This window comes from Colletotrichum aenigma (genome assembly GCF_013390185.1).
Source record: "Colletotrichum aenigma strain Cg56 chromosome Unknown KSG_Cg56_contig04, whole genome shotgun sequence".
In the NCBI taxonomy this organism is placed as follows: domain Eukaryota; kingdom Fungi; phylum Ascomycota; class Sordariomycetes; order Glomerellales; family Glomerellaceae; genus Colletotrichum; species Colletotrichum aenigma.
This window is the reverse complement of record NW_023500910.1, coordinates 5,676,408-5,694,571: the sequence shown is the minus strand read 5'-3', so window position 1 is coordinate 5,694,571 and position 18,164 is coordinate 5,676,408. Positions and strand designations below refer to the sequence as shown.

At 52.6% G+C, this 18,164-nt stretch overlaps 6 protein-coding genes across 6 annotated transcripts; 3 read left to right on the top strand and 3 right to left on the bottom strand.

Annotated features, from left to right (window-relative positions):
- Positions 1-651: 651 nt before the first annotated feature.
- On the top strand, positions 652-5,930 carry atnG-8 (ABC transporter atnG; the record flags this gene model as incomplete). The annotated part of the gene is made up of 15 exons (XM_037322601.1): positions 652-783; positions 837-1,371; positions 1,423-1,646; positions 1,700-1,979; positions 2,034-2,234; positions 2,288-2,320; positions 2,368-3,222; positions 3,273-3,515; positions 3,573-3,771; positions 3,826-3,897; positions 3,948-3,998; positions 4,844-4,969; positions 5,023-5,103; positions 5,161-5,341; positions 5,421-5,930. The coding sequence occupies 15 exons, from the start codon at positions 652-654 to the stop codon at positions 5,928-5,930; spliced, it is 3,723 nt and encodes a 1,240-aa protein (XP_037180276.1).
- A 559-nt stretch (positions 5,931-6,489) lies between these two features.
- CGCA056_v007351 (uncharacterized protein) lies at positions 6,490-7,737 on the bottom strand (the record flags this gene model as incomplete). Its single annotated transcript, XM_037322600.1, has 1 exon — positions 6,490-7,737. The coding sequence occupies one exon, from the start codon at positions 7,735-7,737 to the stop codon at positions 6,490-6,492; it is 1,248 nt and encodes a 415-aa protein (XP_037180279.1).
- Positions 7,738-9,406: 1,669 nt separating this feature from the next.
- CGCA056_v007350 (uncharacterized protein) lies at positions 9,407-10,336 on the bottom strand (the record flags this gene model as incomplete). Its single annotated transcript, XM_037322599.1, has 1 exon — positions 9,407-10,336. One exon carries the CDS (start codon positions 10,334-10,336, stop codon positions 9,407-9,409), a length of 930 nt encoding a protein of 309 aa, XP_037180278.1.
- Positions 10,337-11,958: 1,622 nt separating this feature from the next.
- CGCA056_v007349 (uncharacterized protein) lies at positions 11,959-12,480 on the top strand (the record flags this gene model as incomplete). The annotated part of the gene is made up of 4 exons (XM_037322598.1): positions 11,959-12,011; positions 12,071-12,173; positions 12,240-12,275; positions 12,337-12,480. 4 exons carry the CDS (start codon positions 11,959-11,961, stop codon positions 12,478-12,480), a joined length of 336 nt encoding a protein of 111 aa, XP_037179325.1.
- A 751-nt stretch (positions 12,481-13,231) lies between these two features.
- CGCA056_v007348 (uncharacterized protein) lies at positions 13,232-14,854 on the bottom strand (the record flags this gene model as incomplete). Its single annotated transcript, XM_037322597.1, has 2 exons — positions 13,232-14,158; positions 14,591-14,854. 2 exons carry the CDS (start codon positions 14,852-14,854, stop codon positions 13,232-13,234), a joined length of 1,191 nt encoding a protein of 396 aa, XP_037179326.1.
- A 1,513-nt stretch (positions 14,855-16,367) lies between these two features.
- On the top strand, positions 16,368-18,031 carry CGCA056_v007347 (uncharacterized protein; the record flags this gene model as incomplete). The annotated part of the gene is made up of 4 exons (XM_037322596.1): positions 16,368-16,432; positions 16,497-16,900; positions 16,951-17,233; positions 17,293-18,031. 4 exons carry the CDS (start codon positions 16,368-16,370, stop codon positions 18,029-18,031), a joined length of 1,491 nt encoding a protein of 496 aa, XP_037179323.1.
- Between the last annotated feature and the right edge of the window lie 133 nt (positions 18,032-18,164).

The following is an 18,164-nucleotide window of genomic DNA, read 5'->3' as shown; positions in this document are numbered from 1 at the left end:
CCTGGGCATCAGCCGGAACCCACTTGCTCGAAACAGGTATTGGCAGCAACTCAGGACAATCATGCAGTTGCTGAGACTCATGTTGATCATGAAATTGAGGAGCGCATGGAGGAAAGTAGTGTGAAGAGGTGGTTTAGGGGTAAGCTCAGGGTTGTCCACCATGTTGTCAGCAGCAAAACATCATCGATCCAGCGATAAGCTGGGGTTTATCTCCAGGCTTATCTTGCGCCATGTCCTCATTTTTTTGCCCCAACATGCCGTCTTTTCCTGGTACCTGCAGCTGGCTAGGGCGCTGTAATCCAATGAGGAAGGTGTCTGAATCCCTGAAATCCGTGTTGGCCGTCGTTGCGCCGCTCGTATTCAGCTATCCCACATTCCACCCCTGCAGCTTGCTTTGAAGGCTGCGACTTCATTGGTGGTTCGCCCCTGGATGTTTCGGACGCGCTGTCGGTATCTCCTTAAGGGACTTTGGTTCTCTGAATGTCAACATTGCTGCGCCTGCTACACCGATGCTTGAAATGCTGAGGCTCGGATGGTTTCCACTCGCCGATTTCAATTGTCGTTGAGAACCCTTCACAAACAAATCTACACATCGCAATTGCTTTCCTCACCTGCTTTGCTTCAATCCCTCTGGGCCTACTTGAGCCCATCATGGATCACAACTCTCAGGCCATCTCCGCAGCCGCGTCGACTGTGTTCTTGCTGTTATCGCCATTTCGGCTGTGGAAACTGCGCCAAGAATCGATCAAAGTTGTGCCAGGCCATCGGGGATATGTGACACTTGTGGGTTTGAGCCTATGTTGGGATCGCGCATATGGAGACTTACATCCAAGCAGGTAATTGCAGTCTTGCTGGCCCTGGTGCAGATTTTCTTTGGCGGTACACGAGTTTCGCTGGTAAGTGAGTTCGACATCGGCCAGTTTGCCGCGACTGCCTCGTTTGTGGCATGCATACTACTTTGCCCTCTGCTGTTCTTGGAGCACTCTCGCTCGGTCAAACCATCTGATCTTGGAATCATCTATCTGCTCGTATCCTCGGCATGTGACGCTACCGAATTCTGGTTGGCTTATGAAGGCGGCAAACTATACAACGACGATGCTCTGTATATAAGCGTAGCCAACCTGGCACTGAAGCTTGTGCTCATCTTCGCCGGAAGCCGCGGCAAGGCATCGATCCTGCGCAACACTGGCGAACAATCGTCTCCAGAAGAAGTGTGTGGCGTGCTCAGCAGAACCTTCTTCTGGTGGATCAACCCGATCCTCGCCCGAGGAAACAAATTCGTCCTCTCCATAGATAGTCTTCCTTCGTTGCACACCGAGCTTTCATCGGAGGTGCTTAGACGTCGGGCCCTGAAATGTTGGGATCAGCGAGGTTAGTCAGGACCCTAGGGATCCAAATTTGGCATTGCTGACCCATCTGAAGTCAAGCCAGAGACCAAGATCACCTTACCTCGCGTCTTAGTTAGCAGCCTCTGGTCGCACTTCCTGGCCCCGATTATCCCCCGACTTTCACTCATTATCTTCCGCTATGCCCAACCAGTCTTGATCAGTACGGTAATCCGATATCTGAATTCGTCATCTGTCGAGTCTTCGCAAACTGGCTATCAATTGATAGTCATGGCTTCAATTGTTTACATCGGCCTGGCTGTGAGTTTCCTGCCCTTTGGTGGGACTGAACGAAGGCTCATGTTTCATGACAGGTTTCCAGCGCTCTTTACTTTAATCGCTTGAACCGACTTCAGGTCATGATTCGAGGAGCGTTGGTTGGTCTCATCAACAGCAAGTCATTGACCCAGCAATCAGTAGGCTACGATGATGCCAGGGCCATCACGTTGATGAGCACCGACGCAGAAAATGTTGGGCAAAGCGCACGACAGTTTCACGAAACTTGGGCGCAGATTATTGAGGTTTTGATCGGTACAGTGATGTTGGCCCGACAGGTTGGCTGGGCTTGTGTGGTACCCTTTGTCATGATCTTCTGTGAGTTTTCAGCTTCTATGTCTGGCTTCGGTGAACGACTAATGTCCTCCTAAGTCTGCTCCCGCATGAGTAAATATCTTGCTCAGAACCTTCAAAGCAAGCAGAAGGACTGGAACGAAGCTACGCAAAAGCGCCTTGCCATGACAACTTCGATGCTGTCCTCGATGAAGGGGTTGAAAATGCTTGGGGTGACTAACTATGCCGCTGGGCTAGTCCAACATCTCAGAAAACAGGAGTTAGAAATGGCCAGTCGTGGTATGTCTCTCATTACGTAGACGGCCATTTGCCCATACTTACGTGGAATGCAGTCCGATGGATGATGGTGGCTTACAACGCTAGCGGTATGTCGTCCAATACATTGAGAAGACCGAATTGCTTACTTTACTAGCCAATGCTTTGGGTCTTTTCGCTCCCATAATTACCCTAGTGGTCTTCGTCATTGTTGCTAGTATCAACAAGAAGGGCCAGTACCTTGATACTGAAACCGCCTTTACCACAACAGCCCTTCTTGGATTGGTAACGCACCCGGCAAACATGATCATGACGATTATTCCACAGGCTGTGGGGTCGCTCGCTGGCTTCCAGAGGATTCAAGATTATCTGCTGCAGCCTCCTCGAAGTGACAGCAGAGTCTTGTTGAGAGAGTCTGACGACGCAACGACCGAAGCTGCGCCAGCAATTGTTATCCAGCGCGTGGTTATTCAACCCAATGCCTCAAAGCCTCCGATTGTCAGCAACGTCGACGTCGAAGTTGCTCGTGGCTCATTAGTTATGTGCTCTGGTCCTGTGGGGTGCGGGAAGTCGGCGCTGGCCAAGGCTCTGATAGGCGAGATCCCAATCAGCAGCGGAACAATCTCATTGTCTTCCAAGCGCATTGGATACTGTGCACAGTCACCTTGGTTGCCAGGAGGCACATTTAAGGAGGCCATTTGTGGGCTTCTGCCGGAGGACCAAAGCTGGTACGAAGAGGTGATCCAACTCTGCTGCTTGAAGGAAGACCTCGTAGCTCTCTCTACTGGAGACCAAACCATGATCGGAAGTCGCGGTTTGAATTTATCTGGGGGACAAAGACAACGCGTGGCTCTTGCGCGTGCTCTGTACGCGCGTTGCGACATCATGCTTCTGGATGACAGCTTCAGCGCACTGGACGGTAAAACGGAACGTCAAATCGTTGACAACCTCATCGGTTCAGAAGGATACTTCAAAAAGGCAGGGGTTACCGCCTTTATCATTACAAACTCGAGTAAGTCGAGCTCACCGTGGAAAGCTCTGAGGATCCTCTAACAGTCGTAGCATCGTACTTTAAGTTGGCTGACCAACTGCTGATCCTCGGCAATGGCTCCGTGGCCTACAAAGGTACCTGGGATGATTTAGCTCAAAAGCCCGGAGAGATTCTCAAGTTCAATAATGACGAAAGCCATGATCAAAACTCGGTGCAAGAGGTCAAGATGGACAAGACCGTACTGAAACAGAAGCTGAAAGTAGAAGAAGGCATCTTTGACTTGAGCCGAGCGGCCGGTGACTTTTCGCTTTATGGTATGGTCCCTCGCCGTTTTGGCAGTGCTTGTTAACTAAAGTTCTATCTATTTGTAGACTATTACATTACAGCGGTAAAGCTTCGAAACCTTCTACTTCTGTTGCTGTGCACAGCTGGAAATGCTTTCTTTGCGACGTTTCCGCAGTACTGGCTGCAGAAGTGGACTTCAGCACCTAATTCAGAGACCTGGTTCTACGCCGGAGGTTATGTCTTATGCTCATTTCTCGCATGGTGTTCCACCAACGGTTCCATGTCGTGAGTTACAAGTCACATTACAGACATTCTTGAAGCGTGCTGATTCCGGAATAGTTCCACATGGCTCTTGATAGCTCCATACTCCGGCATGGAGCTCCACCGGCGACTTCTGGGAACCGTGATTGAGTTCGTCTCCCTCATTATGACGGCTTCGATACTTGACTGACAAGGCGTAGTGCACCATTGTCCTTCTTCTCAAACACTGACATAGGTGTTACTCTCAACCGGTGAGTAGGCACTTACGGCGAATCGGGTCCTCTGCTAAGTCATCACAGCTTCAGCCAAGATATCCAGTTAGTGGATCGGCAGTTGCCACCCGCTATTCTTTCCCTGACAGTCCGCAAGTAGCAGCCTTGGAAAGTCTTACTCTCGCACCCGTTAACAGGTTCACCAGAGATCTTCAAATTGATAGTGCAAACGTCTCTGCTGTTCAGCGCGCAGAAGATGATGACACTGGCATTCCCACTTGTTGTGGTGGCCATTTACATCGTGCAGCGGGTCTACTTGCGTGCATCGAGACAGTTGCGACTTCTCGATCTTGAGTCGCAATCAGCTGTCTACTCCAGCTTTCTCGAGTCGGTAGGTCATCTCTCCACGACGCTTCTGAAATTGCTGTCTGACGTCAAGCTAGCTGGACGGTCTTGCAACAATTCGAGCATTCGGTTGGGAGAAACAAGTCGAGAACGCAAACATCCGATCGCTCGATAAGTCGCAACAGCCTGCTTACATATTGTTCTGTCTTCAACGTTGGCTGTGTATTGTACTTGACCTGATTGTGGCTGCAATCGCTACAAGTCTTATCGCCTTCGCTGTTTTGATGAAGGGTACAACGACGGCAGGACAAATTGGCATGGCGCTAAACTTAGTGCTTGTCGTGAATTCGACACTGTTGAGTTTTGTGTCGGCTTTCACAAATCTAGAGGTGTCCCTTGGTGCGATGTAAGCTGTTTTTAAAATTTCTCTCCTCGTCTCAACTTCTTCCGCCCGCTACCGATTTGGTCTTGAGACGCAATCAAACCAATCCATACTAGGTAAGGTTAGTAATCTGATCGTTTCGCTGACGAGACGACAGCTCTCGCCTAAAGAACCTCGAAGAACAGACGCCAAAAGAAGATAAACCAGGCGAAGACTATGTTCCCGAGCTGTCGTGGCCTTCAGCTGGAGTAGTCGAGATCAACGACGTGACAGTGGCTTACAAGTACGATCGACGGCACTTCAACCTTTCGTTCTCAAACTGACGGTATTCTCCAGTTCTGAGGCCGTTGCTCTGCAAAATTTCACTGTCAAAGTTTCTGGTGGCCAGCAACTTGTCATCTGCGGTCGCACGGGAAGGTATGGCACCCTGAAAATAAGAGTGAAGCAGAATGGCTAACTTCAATACAAACATAGCGGAAAGAGCACTTTGTTGCTGGCACTTCTCCGCCTGCTGGATGTCAGTTCTGGAAGTATTAAAGTGGACGGAGTCGACCTAAGCTTAGTCCCACGTTCATTGATTAGAGAAGCCTGCTTCATCACTGTCTGCCAGGACCCTTTCATTCTAGACCAAAGCAGCCTTCGCTTCAATCTCAACGTAAGCAGCTCCAACCTAACTCCGCAAGACTTTCCGCATATTTGCGCGATGCATGTGTACTGACAACCCTCGCTTCCAGCCCATATCCATGGTGGGATGGCGCGGCCTCGCCGATGTCCTTATCATCGATGCTCTCCAGCGGACTGGTTTATGGTCTCACTTCAAATCGGGCGAGTCTGAGATTACTCCCTCGGAGGCCAAGGACATCCTGGATACCTCTATGTCATCTCTACCTCAAATGTCTACCGGTCAAACACAACTGTTTTCACTTTCAAGAGCAATCCTCCAAAAGTCGATTGGCGCTGCTGAGGCCTCTGTGTTGAGTGGACAGCTTCTCGGAAAGAAGATTCTTCTCCTTGATGAGGCTACAGCTTCGCTGGATCCCGACACCGAGACTGTCATGAGCCGCATCATTCACGAAGAGTTTACCGCAAAGGGACACACGGTCATCGCCATCTCGCACAGACTTGGCGGGTTAGCCGAGAATATGCGGGAGGGCCAGGACGCGGTTGCCTTATTGTCAAACGGGAGGATCGACAAGATTGGGAGTGTGCATGAAGTGCTGGGTTCTGCGGCCCTGGGAACTTGAAGGCATCATGATTCAAGGACTTAAAGCGTCTAAATCGTGGAGGAATTCCCCAGGGCGATTTACAAACAATTGCTTTGTTTTCGAGTCATGTACAAAAAGGCCCGAGGGCCGTTATGAGGGTTTTCATCGGCGTGGAGACGTCGACCGGGTATAATTTTTTGTAAGTCGCATTATTAGAAATGGATTTAACCAACACAACAAATACGCAAGATATTTTCGTCAAACCCAAGGTATCATTCAATTAGCGAATATAGTAACTGTCTCCGACCTCAAGAAATATGCTTAGCGTCGTGCACACCTATTGTAGCTTCTAGATCGTTGTGCTTTCTTCCCCGTTCCTTATTGTATGTTCGAATGCTCCAGCTTCTACGGCCTGGACTTTCCAAATCTGGCAATACGCTCATACCGTTGCTACTCTGTGTCTCGTACTGACTTGATCTTACATCGGCCTCGTCTTCTTCCTCGTCGCTCTCTGTGTCTTCGTCCTCGATATTGGTCCTGTTGCGCCTGAACAAACCCTTGAACTCGCCATATGGCTTCCTCAAGTCGACCTCTTTGATCACCCAAAGCATCGCTCCTGTGAAAACAAATGCCCCGCTGCGGTGGCCAACATGTAATACAGGGTGGTGGTTTCTGGTGCTTTGTCCATGCTGAAGATGCTGGCAGCGAAACCCAGCGGAACGAAGATTGTGGTAATCACGGTGAACAACTTGATATTTTCGTCCTGTGTTTGATTCAGTTCGCTTCGCATAAACTCCAAGTCACCCCGCATCAAGTCCAGCTCCATCTCGATAAGATTTGTGATTTTGTCTTGATTTCTCCGCAGAGTTTGAATGCTGTCATCGTTCGATGCTAGCAATTTCAGAATGATGACTCGGTATCGACTTTCGTCGTTGAAAGTCCATCGAGGCCTTTCCAATTCGCGACCCTTTTCTCGGTCGCGCCAACGATCGATGTTCGCAAGGGCCTCCGCATAGTGCCTTCCCATCCTTCGAATGGCTTTCTGAAACTCCCGAAACTCCTTGATTGTGTCGAGCAGGTCTTTGTAATGCGGCCGAGTGGCCTTGGTCCCCTTAGTCGGCCTCAGCGTCTTTTGCAGGCGCTTCCTCGTCCCCATCAAGACAGATGTTGCCCATTCGAGGATTCCTCTCGTACTCTCGTTCATCCTCTGCATGATCCGTTCGAACAAGATGAGCTCCAGAATTCTTCTCTGCTGCCAAGAGTTCTTTTCCACTTCAGTGATTCTACCGCCCTCGAACTGCCTTTCCAGCAAAGCCTGCACTTCTCTCTGCACTTCCTCTTGTACTCCTTCCTTCCAAGGATAGTCGTCTGCCCGCGATGGGTTGGCTTCCAAGAAATTGCATGTCCAGTACCGATCAAAGAAGTCGCCCTTCAATCGAAAGCCTGCGGCAAACTTGCGAAGGTATCTTGGTGCCTCAACCCCACTCAATGTCGTGAAGTGGAAAGTTTCGGCCTCCAACGTGTCCTCTGAAGGGGGAGCACCAGGTCGGTCGTCGTGCAGCAGGGTGTAAAATGACAAATGAAGCTCTGTTGTCCAAGTGTTCAACAAGGCTGCGGTGTCCTCGGCGAAGAAATTGTCGTAGGAATTATGCCTTTGGAAAAAGGATCTCATCTCCTGCTCTTCCCGGTCATCTCTCGATATCACCGGAATGGTTGCCACGCAAACCTCATTCTCGGAAGGGGTTGATGCGAAAAAGGCCCAAAATCTCTTCTTCTTCGCATCCTCAGCGGTTCTGCCCGCATCCACTACGTTTTGAATTTCCGTAGCGTTTTGCAAGACTCTCATTGTAATCTTGTTCTTTGACGTTTTCGTTTTCACGGGCCGTGACTTGGGAATGTCAACGACAGCCCCAGTGAAGGTGAGATATATTAGGTCCACAGGGATGGCCATTAGGTTACCAAGCCCCTCTTGAGCTTTCTGAATGGCAGCAGCAGAAATGAAAAACGTCGGCGGATTGTAAAGCCATTCATCTTGAAGCTCCCTTATGTTGCTATGGGACAACATGTTGTTGAGAGGGATGTGAGATGCCTTTTGAGAGTGGTATCGATCCTGATGTACACCGTCCCATAGATTTGGCTGTGCGATTGATTGCATGGCCAGTGGTGCCACATGATCAGGCTGAAGCGGTCTATCCCAATGGTTGTCCCCAAGCTTCTTGCGCTTTCTACTGGGAGCATGTCCGAAATTTGGCGTGTGGGAATACTTCCACAAAAGGTACGGTATCTCGAACGTTGTTCCCCAGAACTTGCCTCGCAAAAGCTCGTTTTCGTAACAACTGACAGGCCGAGATCTTTCATCAAGTACCCCTGGAAATATTCCATTGTCTGAAGAGAGTTCTAGCAGGGCGAAGACAACTGCATCCGGATTTGACGTCCCCATCGTCGTATTGAAGGGTCTGAAATGCCCCATGACCACAGGTAGGGCCAACCTCCGAGGGTCAGTGCGATTGATTGTATCATGGGCGTAGTGATGAATCTGGTATTGTATCGTTCTCTCCCAAATATCCAGTCTCCTACGCAGTCCATGAGGACCGTCTAATCGTGTCGGCCGGTCGAAGAGTCCCATTTCCGCCGCACGAAATAATGCTGTATCTGTAGACCGAAAGATGAATCTAGTTTTAGCGGGACTTCTCTTCACAGACAGAAGGCGTTGCTGTATGGAAGGATTTGGACTGTCGAACATTTCGAGGATGCTCTCCTGGATGTGCTTTGACGAGCACTCTGGGGATGCAGGGAGCTGTATGCCTATATCTTCGGCAGACTTTATGGCTTGCCAGATCACTGCGTGGTCTGTGAGGTAGAAGGTCCTGGTTGGCTCCGTATCATATCGGGGGAAGGCGTATAAACCTGGGATGTTGACTTTATGATTATAGATTTCCTGAATTCATGTCCGGACAATACGCTCAAGTGTCTGCATATCGTCTCCATCGAAGTCGTCACTACTCATCTCGTAGAAGTCGCATACCTTGAGGACTTGGAAAGGTGTCTCGACCAGAGACTTTCTCGAAAGAAGGTCCCCAAGTTGCCATTCCTCTATCTCGTCCCCGTTGACCCAGTAATATGGACAGAAAAGCTTTCCAGATGTGTTTGACGTTTTGAAGAGCCACCTCATGTGACCTTTGCATACCCGCTTGATACGGCTCATCATTCCATAGACGTAGGTTTTCGTTCCATTCGTCGCAGGTTGGTAATTAGGATCACTTTCGTATGCTGTCAAACTCTCATATCGGGATTGAAAGTGTTTCAGGGCCAGCAATAGAATCTGAAAACAGTAACTTTGAATATTCTGTCAGAAAGTCCAATGAACTCAGCGAATCCCATACTCACAACGACGCCGCTGTCGACACAAAATGACTATCCACATCGCCACAGGTGAGAGCGATAGTTGGCACCTCGTCGCCCCGTGTGAAAACCACTGGAATGCTGCAAACGGAGAGAACGTGCTCCAGGTTCTTTCAGAGACAGACATCGAGGTTGGGGTTGTTGCTGAAAGTCTGGGCCTCATATGGCATTGTGGATAGATCCAACTGCTCCGCGGACTGGACCGTGTCCACCGGCCTGACAGGCGACTGATCATACCCAAGTCTATACGCCACTGTCACTGATAGACGCCCATATTGATCAATGTCCTTGGAAGCTTGCTCGTCCCATTTGAGCAGATAATCCCACCCAAGAAGGTAGTCGGCTGGCATCTCCCCAATCTGTAGAGTAGGGGCCTCGACGATCTCGAAGACACGCTCGTCATCGAATGCCATGATAGAAAAGAACAATTGCTTGCCATCTTCGTCCTCATGCTCTCGAAGGACACTGCCACCTTCTAGCCGCGCCGGTTTGTACCGGTTGTCACCAGGATTATTGAATGGATTGTGGCCCGGTAGGGTTATGTAATCCAGGTTTCTGATCAATAAATCACTCCTTAAACGAACAATCGGCGGGCTTGGGGGTTTAGATCCGTTCCTGGTGATCTGAGAGTAATCAAATTTGAACGTCTGATAAACGGTGCCATCCAAGATGGCATATTGTAAATCAAGGTTCACATCCAGTGAGCCTATTTTGAAAGCCGGCCACCTATCATGTACCAACTCTGAATAGTAGACTTGCCTATTCAGGTGGAGAGCGTCGACGTAAGTGCCGATGCCCTTTTCGGAGGAGGCGTCTTCAGCTCGGTAGAGGAACTGCTTGAGTCGAGGAGTCACACGGAATGGCTCTTCCATGTCGGGTTCATCCACACAGAATCCTGTCCTCTTGCCAGGGAAATGTCGCGATATCCGCAGTAATTGCCCAGATGCCCCAACGGTGGCGGTGAGCCCCTCATCGCCGAAGGAATAGTACCCATTCTTCTTCGCGCGATCCGAAGTGGAGTCAAAAGAATGACTTGGCAGCATTTTGACGACCCGTCAAATGCCCCGATCTCTTTGATTGGGTTCAGTGTTGGCCACCGATGCTTGCAAAGAATTTCAAGGAAGAGGCATCGTAGAGAGTGAATTTTTCTTTCTTTCTGTGATGATGAGGGGGTGTCAGATGCACGAACTGCGTGTTTATCCACTCGCGCAATTCAATCGATTGGGTGGAAGATGCATCGTGTTGTACTTGGTTAGCTCCAAAACATCCCATGGTGCGCCTGTATGCCCCAACAGGGGGACGGAGCATGGTCGAAGATGAGTTCGGTTTCTCCCAGTGAGCATCGCCGCCTGTGACTGTGGTCAACTATGCATAAGCGAAGTGGTACAGGGGGCTGTGTATTCAATCGTTGGTGCAGAGTAAGATATCAAGTGAGCGGCCCACAATCCAACGTCCCCGCCAAACTTACAGATGAACCATTGGTGTTGAAATCCGGCTGTTGTACCCGGAAGTTGCAAAATGCCTCTCGTACTTTTACCGCAACAAATTACCCCTCATGAAAGAACAAAACTTGATCTCAATCTCACTATGTCACAAGGACGCGACTATATGTAACGTGCCTCCCTAACCGTTTCAGTCGACATGTCACCGGCCACAAGGAAGCTGATGGTTTCGATTTCTGATTTCTGGAATTATTGTGCTTGGCGGAGCTGGTGATAGAGGCCAGAGTGAAGCTGCACCACAAATCGTGGAGAAGAAGCCCGGCTCACTCATCTCAACAGACACAAATAAACAGCCCTCTCTCCTTTTTCAATCAACGACACAATTGCCAGCGACACGCAGCTGTTCTGTATGCGATTTTTCCGGTCTACCTCCAGACATGGCGGCGGTGAAGTGGGGAAATAACACGGTCAAAGCTAACGATGCGGCCTCAAAGTCCGCAAAGTCGTTCACAACTTCCTTTCTTATGACTCGTGCCGTTACATCTGCTGAAAATGCGACGAAGGCGCTAGCCGTCTGCGGGAAAAGTGCATGTGGGCTGACGCGTTGATGTTGGCTTGGCTTTGGCCAAGCAACAAGGACATCCATCGCGAAGGAGTTGAGCAAGTCACCAGGTAGGGAGTGTGGGGATAAGCGTAAACGGTGCCAAGAATACCTAGTCTAAACAGGCTTAAAGAGTCTTAAAGGAAATGAAAGAAGGGAAGAACCCCTTTAAAATTGACAAATGGGGAAGGCAGTCCATCCACATGTGGATCGGGATATTCACGATGACCTCGTTCTTCTCGGGTGAGCGATACAAACGTAGACATTTGTTTCATGCAGATTAATCATGGATCTCACCGAACCTACCGCCCTAAGATACATGTTATCGCGTCATACAGCGTGTTCTAAGTGTGGATTTACTCTCCGTTTTGGTGCAGAAGACATCGTTTTCCGCGGACAGCCTCCATCACCCAGAACCTCATGGACGCCACAAGTGCAAAGATGGCTGACTCGAGCTATACAGGCATTTCCTACTTTTATATAACGCCCGCAAACTTGTGCTACTCCCGACTATCATTGTGTCTCTGGAACTCAACTTAATCCAGTCCTTGATTCGATTGCTTGCTTCTGAATTGCTACTAGCTGCGCCATTCAACGCCGTTCCTTTCATCACCTGTACAAGATGCATCTCTCGTATACCAAGTTTGCCGTTGCGTTTGCTTTGCTTTCTGCTGTGTGAGTCGAGGAGGACCCGCGTATTATGTTACCGAACAACGCTGACACTGGGAACGCAGCATGGCCGACCCCCACGGTAGTTGCACCTGCCACAACGGCGACAGCTACAACTGGCGCATGACCACTGTCGCATGCGCCGAGTACGACGCGAATCAATACCCGGTATACAAAACCTCTTCCCCTTTGAACACTACACCAGAAGATAAACACCAGTTAACATCTTCGCAGTGGGGAGGAACTTCGTATGACACTCCTTCTGGCCGCGTGAGTAAACCATGGCAACCTTTGGTATGTTGACTGGAGCAAAAGCTGAACAATTTTATAGTGCTACAGTAAAGAAGGCGGCTACATCGAGGGAGACCCGTGGGAGTTCGCTTGCAAGACCATCGCCACCAAGGGTTTCCAGTGCGCTGACGGGCGTGGAACTTGCTTTGCCGACCCTGAACAGGTCTCGGGATGGTGTGATTAATGGACGGACCGATCCACGGAGGCATAGCCAGATGGGGGAGCCAGTCAAGAACCGTGGCAGGCGTATGCATTGACTTCAGAGACGAGGATTATCTGAGAGCGGCGGAGTTCGGGTGTAGGTGTCGTGACTGGGGCTTACTCAAACCTGGGCGGAGGCAATCGCGAACCTACTTTGGTACTTCCATGTAAAAGAGATATAGTAATGCAGGAAGGACTCAGCAACCTGTGTGTTTTGTTGACTTGTCTGTGCGAGCGCCTTTTACCGTCTTGCCATAGGATAGGCAATTGGGTAAGATCATGTCATGCGCATGTAGCCTTATGACAGAGTGCATAAGAAAAACCTGCTGAACGTGAAAGAGGCCGCCGATGCTACCGCACTGCCGATTAGGGCATTTCTGGCACTGTTCGAGGGCTATAGGAAGGATCCGGCTGGGGATCCCGGACGGTGCGGGGCTGGCCTCGTCCGAGGAAATGGACCCTTTCGGAGCTAGGTCCGGAAAGCGAGCCGTCAGATCAACACCGGCGCAGATCAGTCACCAGCCGGCCATTGAAATGAGTGAAAACAACTTTTATTCACCAAGAACATCGCAAGATGCATTCTATTCTGCCATGCCGCGCATTAAACCAATTCATTACATGTGCCCCTACCCTTCTCTCGGATAGATATCAATGCCTCATCATCACAAACTAAGAAATATTAAAACAACTTCGAAGAACACCCCCTGCTGTGTCACCAAAATCAGCAAGCTGATCTACCTCCCGAACAAGCTAATCCGGAACTTGCCCTTCTTCCCCTGCATCGAGCTGCGCCCGCTCATCGGCCTCTCGTCGTAGCTCATGATGCTCGACGCCGGGCGCCCCAGCGTCCGCGGCGGGCTGTCGTTGTACATCTGGTGCTGCTGCTGCGACGTCTGCGGGTGTATCTGCTGCTGCTGCTGCTGCTGCTGTTGCGGCGGGATGGGCATGGCATAGTCCCCGCGAAGCGCCTTCTCGACGTCGAGGTGCTGGCGCTCGTACTCGTCGTGCTTGCCCTTGGCATCGACAAACCGCTGCTCCGCCTGGCGCCGGCGCTCCTGCAGCGCGCGCAGCTCGGCGTCGAGCTGCGTCATCTGGCCCTGCGCCTCCTCCATCAGGTTGTGGTACTCGAGCATCTTGCGCTGCAGCGGCTCCAGCACGCTCTTGGAGATGGACGGGCTCTGCAGGCGCGAGATCTCGTCGCCGGCCAGGCCGAGGTTCATGCCGGCCGTCGGCGGGGAGGGCGGGCGCAGGCCGGCGGGGTTGGAGGGCGCGCGCTGCGGGTGGTGGTCGCCGTTGTTGTTGATGCGCGGGGAGGAGGAGGCGGCGCCGCCGGACATTTGGAGGGCGGGGTCGGAGGCGGTGGGCGCGCCGGAGGTGGAGGACTGGCGGCGCGCGTGGCGTTCTGTGCGGCGGCGGGAGTAGCCTCCTGCGCCTGCTCCTGCTCCTCCGGCTGCTGCGGCGGCGGCGGCGCGGGAGGCCGGGGACCACTCGTCTTCGGGGTTGCCGGCGTAGGGGGGCAGTTGGGAGTTGACGGGCGGCGGTTGAGGGTATGAGCGGCGGTTCTGGGAGGCGTTTGCCATGGACGGGGGGCCGCTTCGGGGGCCGGCGGCGCGGGCTTGGGTGCGCGCGCCGGCGGGCTGGGTTGTTGGGACTACTCGCTGCTGCATTGTGGAAGACATTGTCAGCGGTTGTGTGTCTTTGTCGCGGTGTTCGCGATCGCGGTTGTGGTGGTTTGTGGTGGTTTGTGGTGTTTGTGGTGTTTGTGTGAGGTAATGGATGTGTATGTGCGCGTAGGTGTGTATGTGTGTTCGTCTGATGTTTTTTGGGCAGCACGAGCAGCGGGTGTGCCCGTGTTTAGGTGTGAAAAGGGAGGGGAGGGAGGTGGGGAGGTTGGGGGGTGCGAGCGCTGGCTCCTTGTACGAGAAAAGAGTTTGAGGAGGTAGCATGAGGTAAGAAATTCTGGAGGCTGGTGGCACGGTGCCTGTACCAGCTACCAGCTCTAAGCAGGTCTTGCTTTTCCCTCGGGCTCCGTGCTCTCTCTCTCTGTTTGTTTGTGTGGGATATTCGCTGTAAGCCAAGGCAACCTAACTCACCTGTTGATGGGCCGCCTGGGCGAGGACGGCGTCGTGCAGCTCCGAGTTTGTCTGCTCGCTGGGGGCGCCGGTGGTGAAGCGAGAGTCGTCGTCGAGGGAGGGGGACCGAGGGCGGCGGTAGCGACCGTTGGCGGTGCCGTTGGCGGTGTTTCGCGGCTGGCGGTCGTTTGTCTCATACTGGCCGCCGTAGTCGACAAAGTCGCCGGGGAACATGGGCGGTGATCCCTGGTGGTGGTGGTTCTGCTGCTGGATGCCCATGGCCATGATTGCGAGGAAGGCCGCCGTTTGAGCGTTGTGTTGGGAGTGACAGTGGGAGGAGGACGAATGAGACACTACGCTGTAACTCTTCGTCCGGGTTCTGGGTTCGGTGTCTCTCTTCGCTCTTGATGGAGGCTGGGAAAGACGCGAAGGTTGATGATTAGGGGCCAACCCTGAACGACGGCAAAAGACGTTTGTAATTTTGACGGGTGCAAAAAGATCGAAGATCAACAGACTGGAAGGACGGGAGCTAGGAAATAAAGAAACACAGACATTTCCTTCTTTCTCGAGCGAAGAGCCAGTCTATTACATTGACAGTATCCAAGTGGCTGGGAAAAGGCGACGGCACTAACAATTTTCGCAGCAGAGCCCACAATGGCACGACGACGATTACGTGCATTGGCCCGTTGGGTGGTGGGCTGTCACTCTGTCTGCGCTGAGAACGGGAATGTCAGTGGCTGGGTCCCCACTAAACATCTCCCGTCGCCTGTAACTGGTCGGCTCCCACGCCCCGCGGGTCCCCGTCGGGAGCAGCCAAGGAGCGTCCCCTTTTTTTCTCCCAGCCGCTGAGTTTCAACGGCCAGGGTCTATCCTCCCACCGCACCCTGGCCTATTAAAAGAGATGGCGGCGGGAGGAGACTGGTGGACTATTGGACTGCGGTCGATGTCTGCTGCCGTGATTGCTGCATGCGAGATGTGTTGTTTGCCTGGTGGCTGCTTTTTTTTCGTACATGTGGCTGATCGCTACTTGACGCGATTGGATGCAGTGGTGCTTGCTTGTCCAGGGGTTGTGCGATTGGCGATCCCCATCGAGCTTACTCGAGTGGTTGACGATGGTGATGGCTAAAGACACATTACAGCTTCATGACCCATTTTGGGCTGTCATGCTTTGGGCTTCAAGGGTTGCCACGTTGTTCCTGCTCAGAGGAGACGCCAATCGACTGTGATGAGCGGGGCTGGACGTTGCTGAAGAAGAGCGTGTTTGATGCAAGAGATAAGAGGAAACCGCATCTGCAACAAGTCTTTGATGGCCTCATGATGAAAGACGGTAAAAACAACGGCCCCTACCCCACAAGCGGTATACCTACCCCAGGACGACACCCTGAGACACTGAGAGACAGCATGTCTGAAAATCTCCGGTAAGCGAAACATGGCCACAACAAGTCTGCATGGAAGGTTGCGACATGATGTGGGTGGACTTCGTCATAAACAGATTGCGAGTCGCGGGGTGATGGGCGGTGAAAGCAGCACAACGCCGGCACAGCACCGGGCCGGTGGGGAGATAGCGAGGACCGGAAGACCAGTCGCCGATTCCGGTACCTGCGAGCCGGAGATTTCGGAGGGTGGATCGGATGTGGGTCCCGGCGCTAGCTCCGCGCACGGGCCCTCGTCAAACCCAATTGGCCTGGGCGGTGACATTTCCGAATTTCGCGACCATCGATAAGCTCCCTTCAGACCAACAACTTCTCACCATTGGTGAGCCACCAACGCCAAAATGCCAAGGAAAGCGGCCACGACAATGGCTCACAACGAGCCTCACACTCACGGCGACGAGAGAGAAACAATGACCGAGCAGGAGCGGAAGTATGAGTCAACTATCTCATGTCACTAAATTCTTCACTTGCACCGGCTAACGCAACCTGTCTAGGCGACTTCGCAACCGCCTCTCCCAGCAGGCCTTCCGGCGCAGACAGCAAGAGCGCATCCGAGAACTCAGCAATAGGGTCAACACGGATCAGAAACCAGAAGATGAGCGAGTTGCAGCTCTCCAGCAGGAGAACCGCCAGCTCCGGGCGCAATTGGTCGAGGTGCAGACGAGACTATCTCGACTCATGGCCAATTTGCAAGGGTTGAATGATACTGTGTCCAAGACGCTCAACGACACAGCTTCTGGTGGTGGCAAGACACACGAGGGTCCGAGTAAGATTGAAGAAAGTCACTTTCATCACTCAGAAACAGCCGATGCGCTTGCGCTACGGCCGATGGACATGACGTCGCTTGACACCACACTATTTGATTTTGATCCTCACTTAGGCCATGAACCAGCTGCAGGTGAGTGCTCATTCTGTATCACCACGGAAACTCGTTCTAACTCTCAAAAGGACAACTAGACGATACTGGTGCGCTGCCCGAACTGATAAACGCCGCCGGCATCAGCCCTCTATATAACCAGATCCCGAACATCTGGAGCTTTGAGTACCAAACCGGCGTTGAGCCATACCAGGCCGCCATGGCAGCAACACAAGAGTCAAGCTTGGTCCTCAGGAAGAATTGGACGCTTTCAAACTCGCCATTCTCGGACCACATCCAGCTTCTCCAGCGACTGTTGAAGAGCAAGTTGGCTGCTTCCGGATTCTCTCCTAAAGTCCAGCCCTCAATGCAAGGGTAACCAACTCATCACCCCAAGCACAAACTAAACATGCACACCGGCTAACCTTCCAAAGCATCTACCAACCAGTTCTCATGGTCCTATCAATGTTCAACAGCATGACTCGCCCCGACGTGATGGCCTGGTACGCCAAAACACGCTTCTTTCACATCATCGAGCTCACCGCCTGGCAACTCTACCCCTCCGCCGCCACCTTCGACAAGCTTCACCAGCGCTACCGCCCGACGGAGGCGCAGATGAAGCACCCGCACCCCCGCGTCATCGACTGGATCCCCTTCCCCTCCATCCGCGACCGCCTCATCCAGCTGCACGCCGCCAACCCCCACATCGACCAGATCTTCTGCGACGCCGTCACCGGCTACGTCGTCGAGACCACCATGTCCGACCTCGTCCGCGGCGCGCCCGACGTCACCGTCTACATCCGCGTCACCGACCTCATCACGGCCATGTCAACCACCACCACCGACGAGGATGCCGACACGACGACGACGGCAGTTACGCTCCCGGCGCCGGATGTGACGGCTCTCTTCATGTCGCCGGCGTACGCCCGCGCCGCGTTCAAGCAGCTCAACATGGACAAGGGCGCGTCGTATTACAAGATCGACCCGGCCTTCTACGCGAAGTACCCCGAGCTGTACGACCACGCCAACGACCTCACCGCAAGCGGCGTGCCCCTGCGCCCGAGATCCCAAAAGGTCCTCACGTACCCGCGGCCCCTCGACGCCTCAACCGTGGAGACGTACCGCAGTTTCATCGACTTCTCGCTGGACGCGTCGCAGACGATATCCTCTTGACCACCCCCCACCCCCCCCCCCCCCCCCCGACAAAACGCACGATGAGGGACACACGGGTCAACATCAAGCTCCCTGCTCCCTGCCAAAAGATAAGACAACCCGGGATCCCCATCCGGTCCCCGCGATGCCGAAC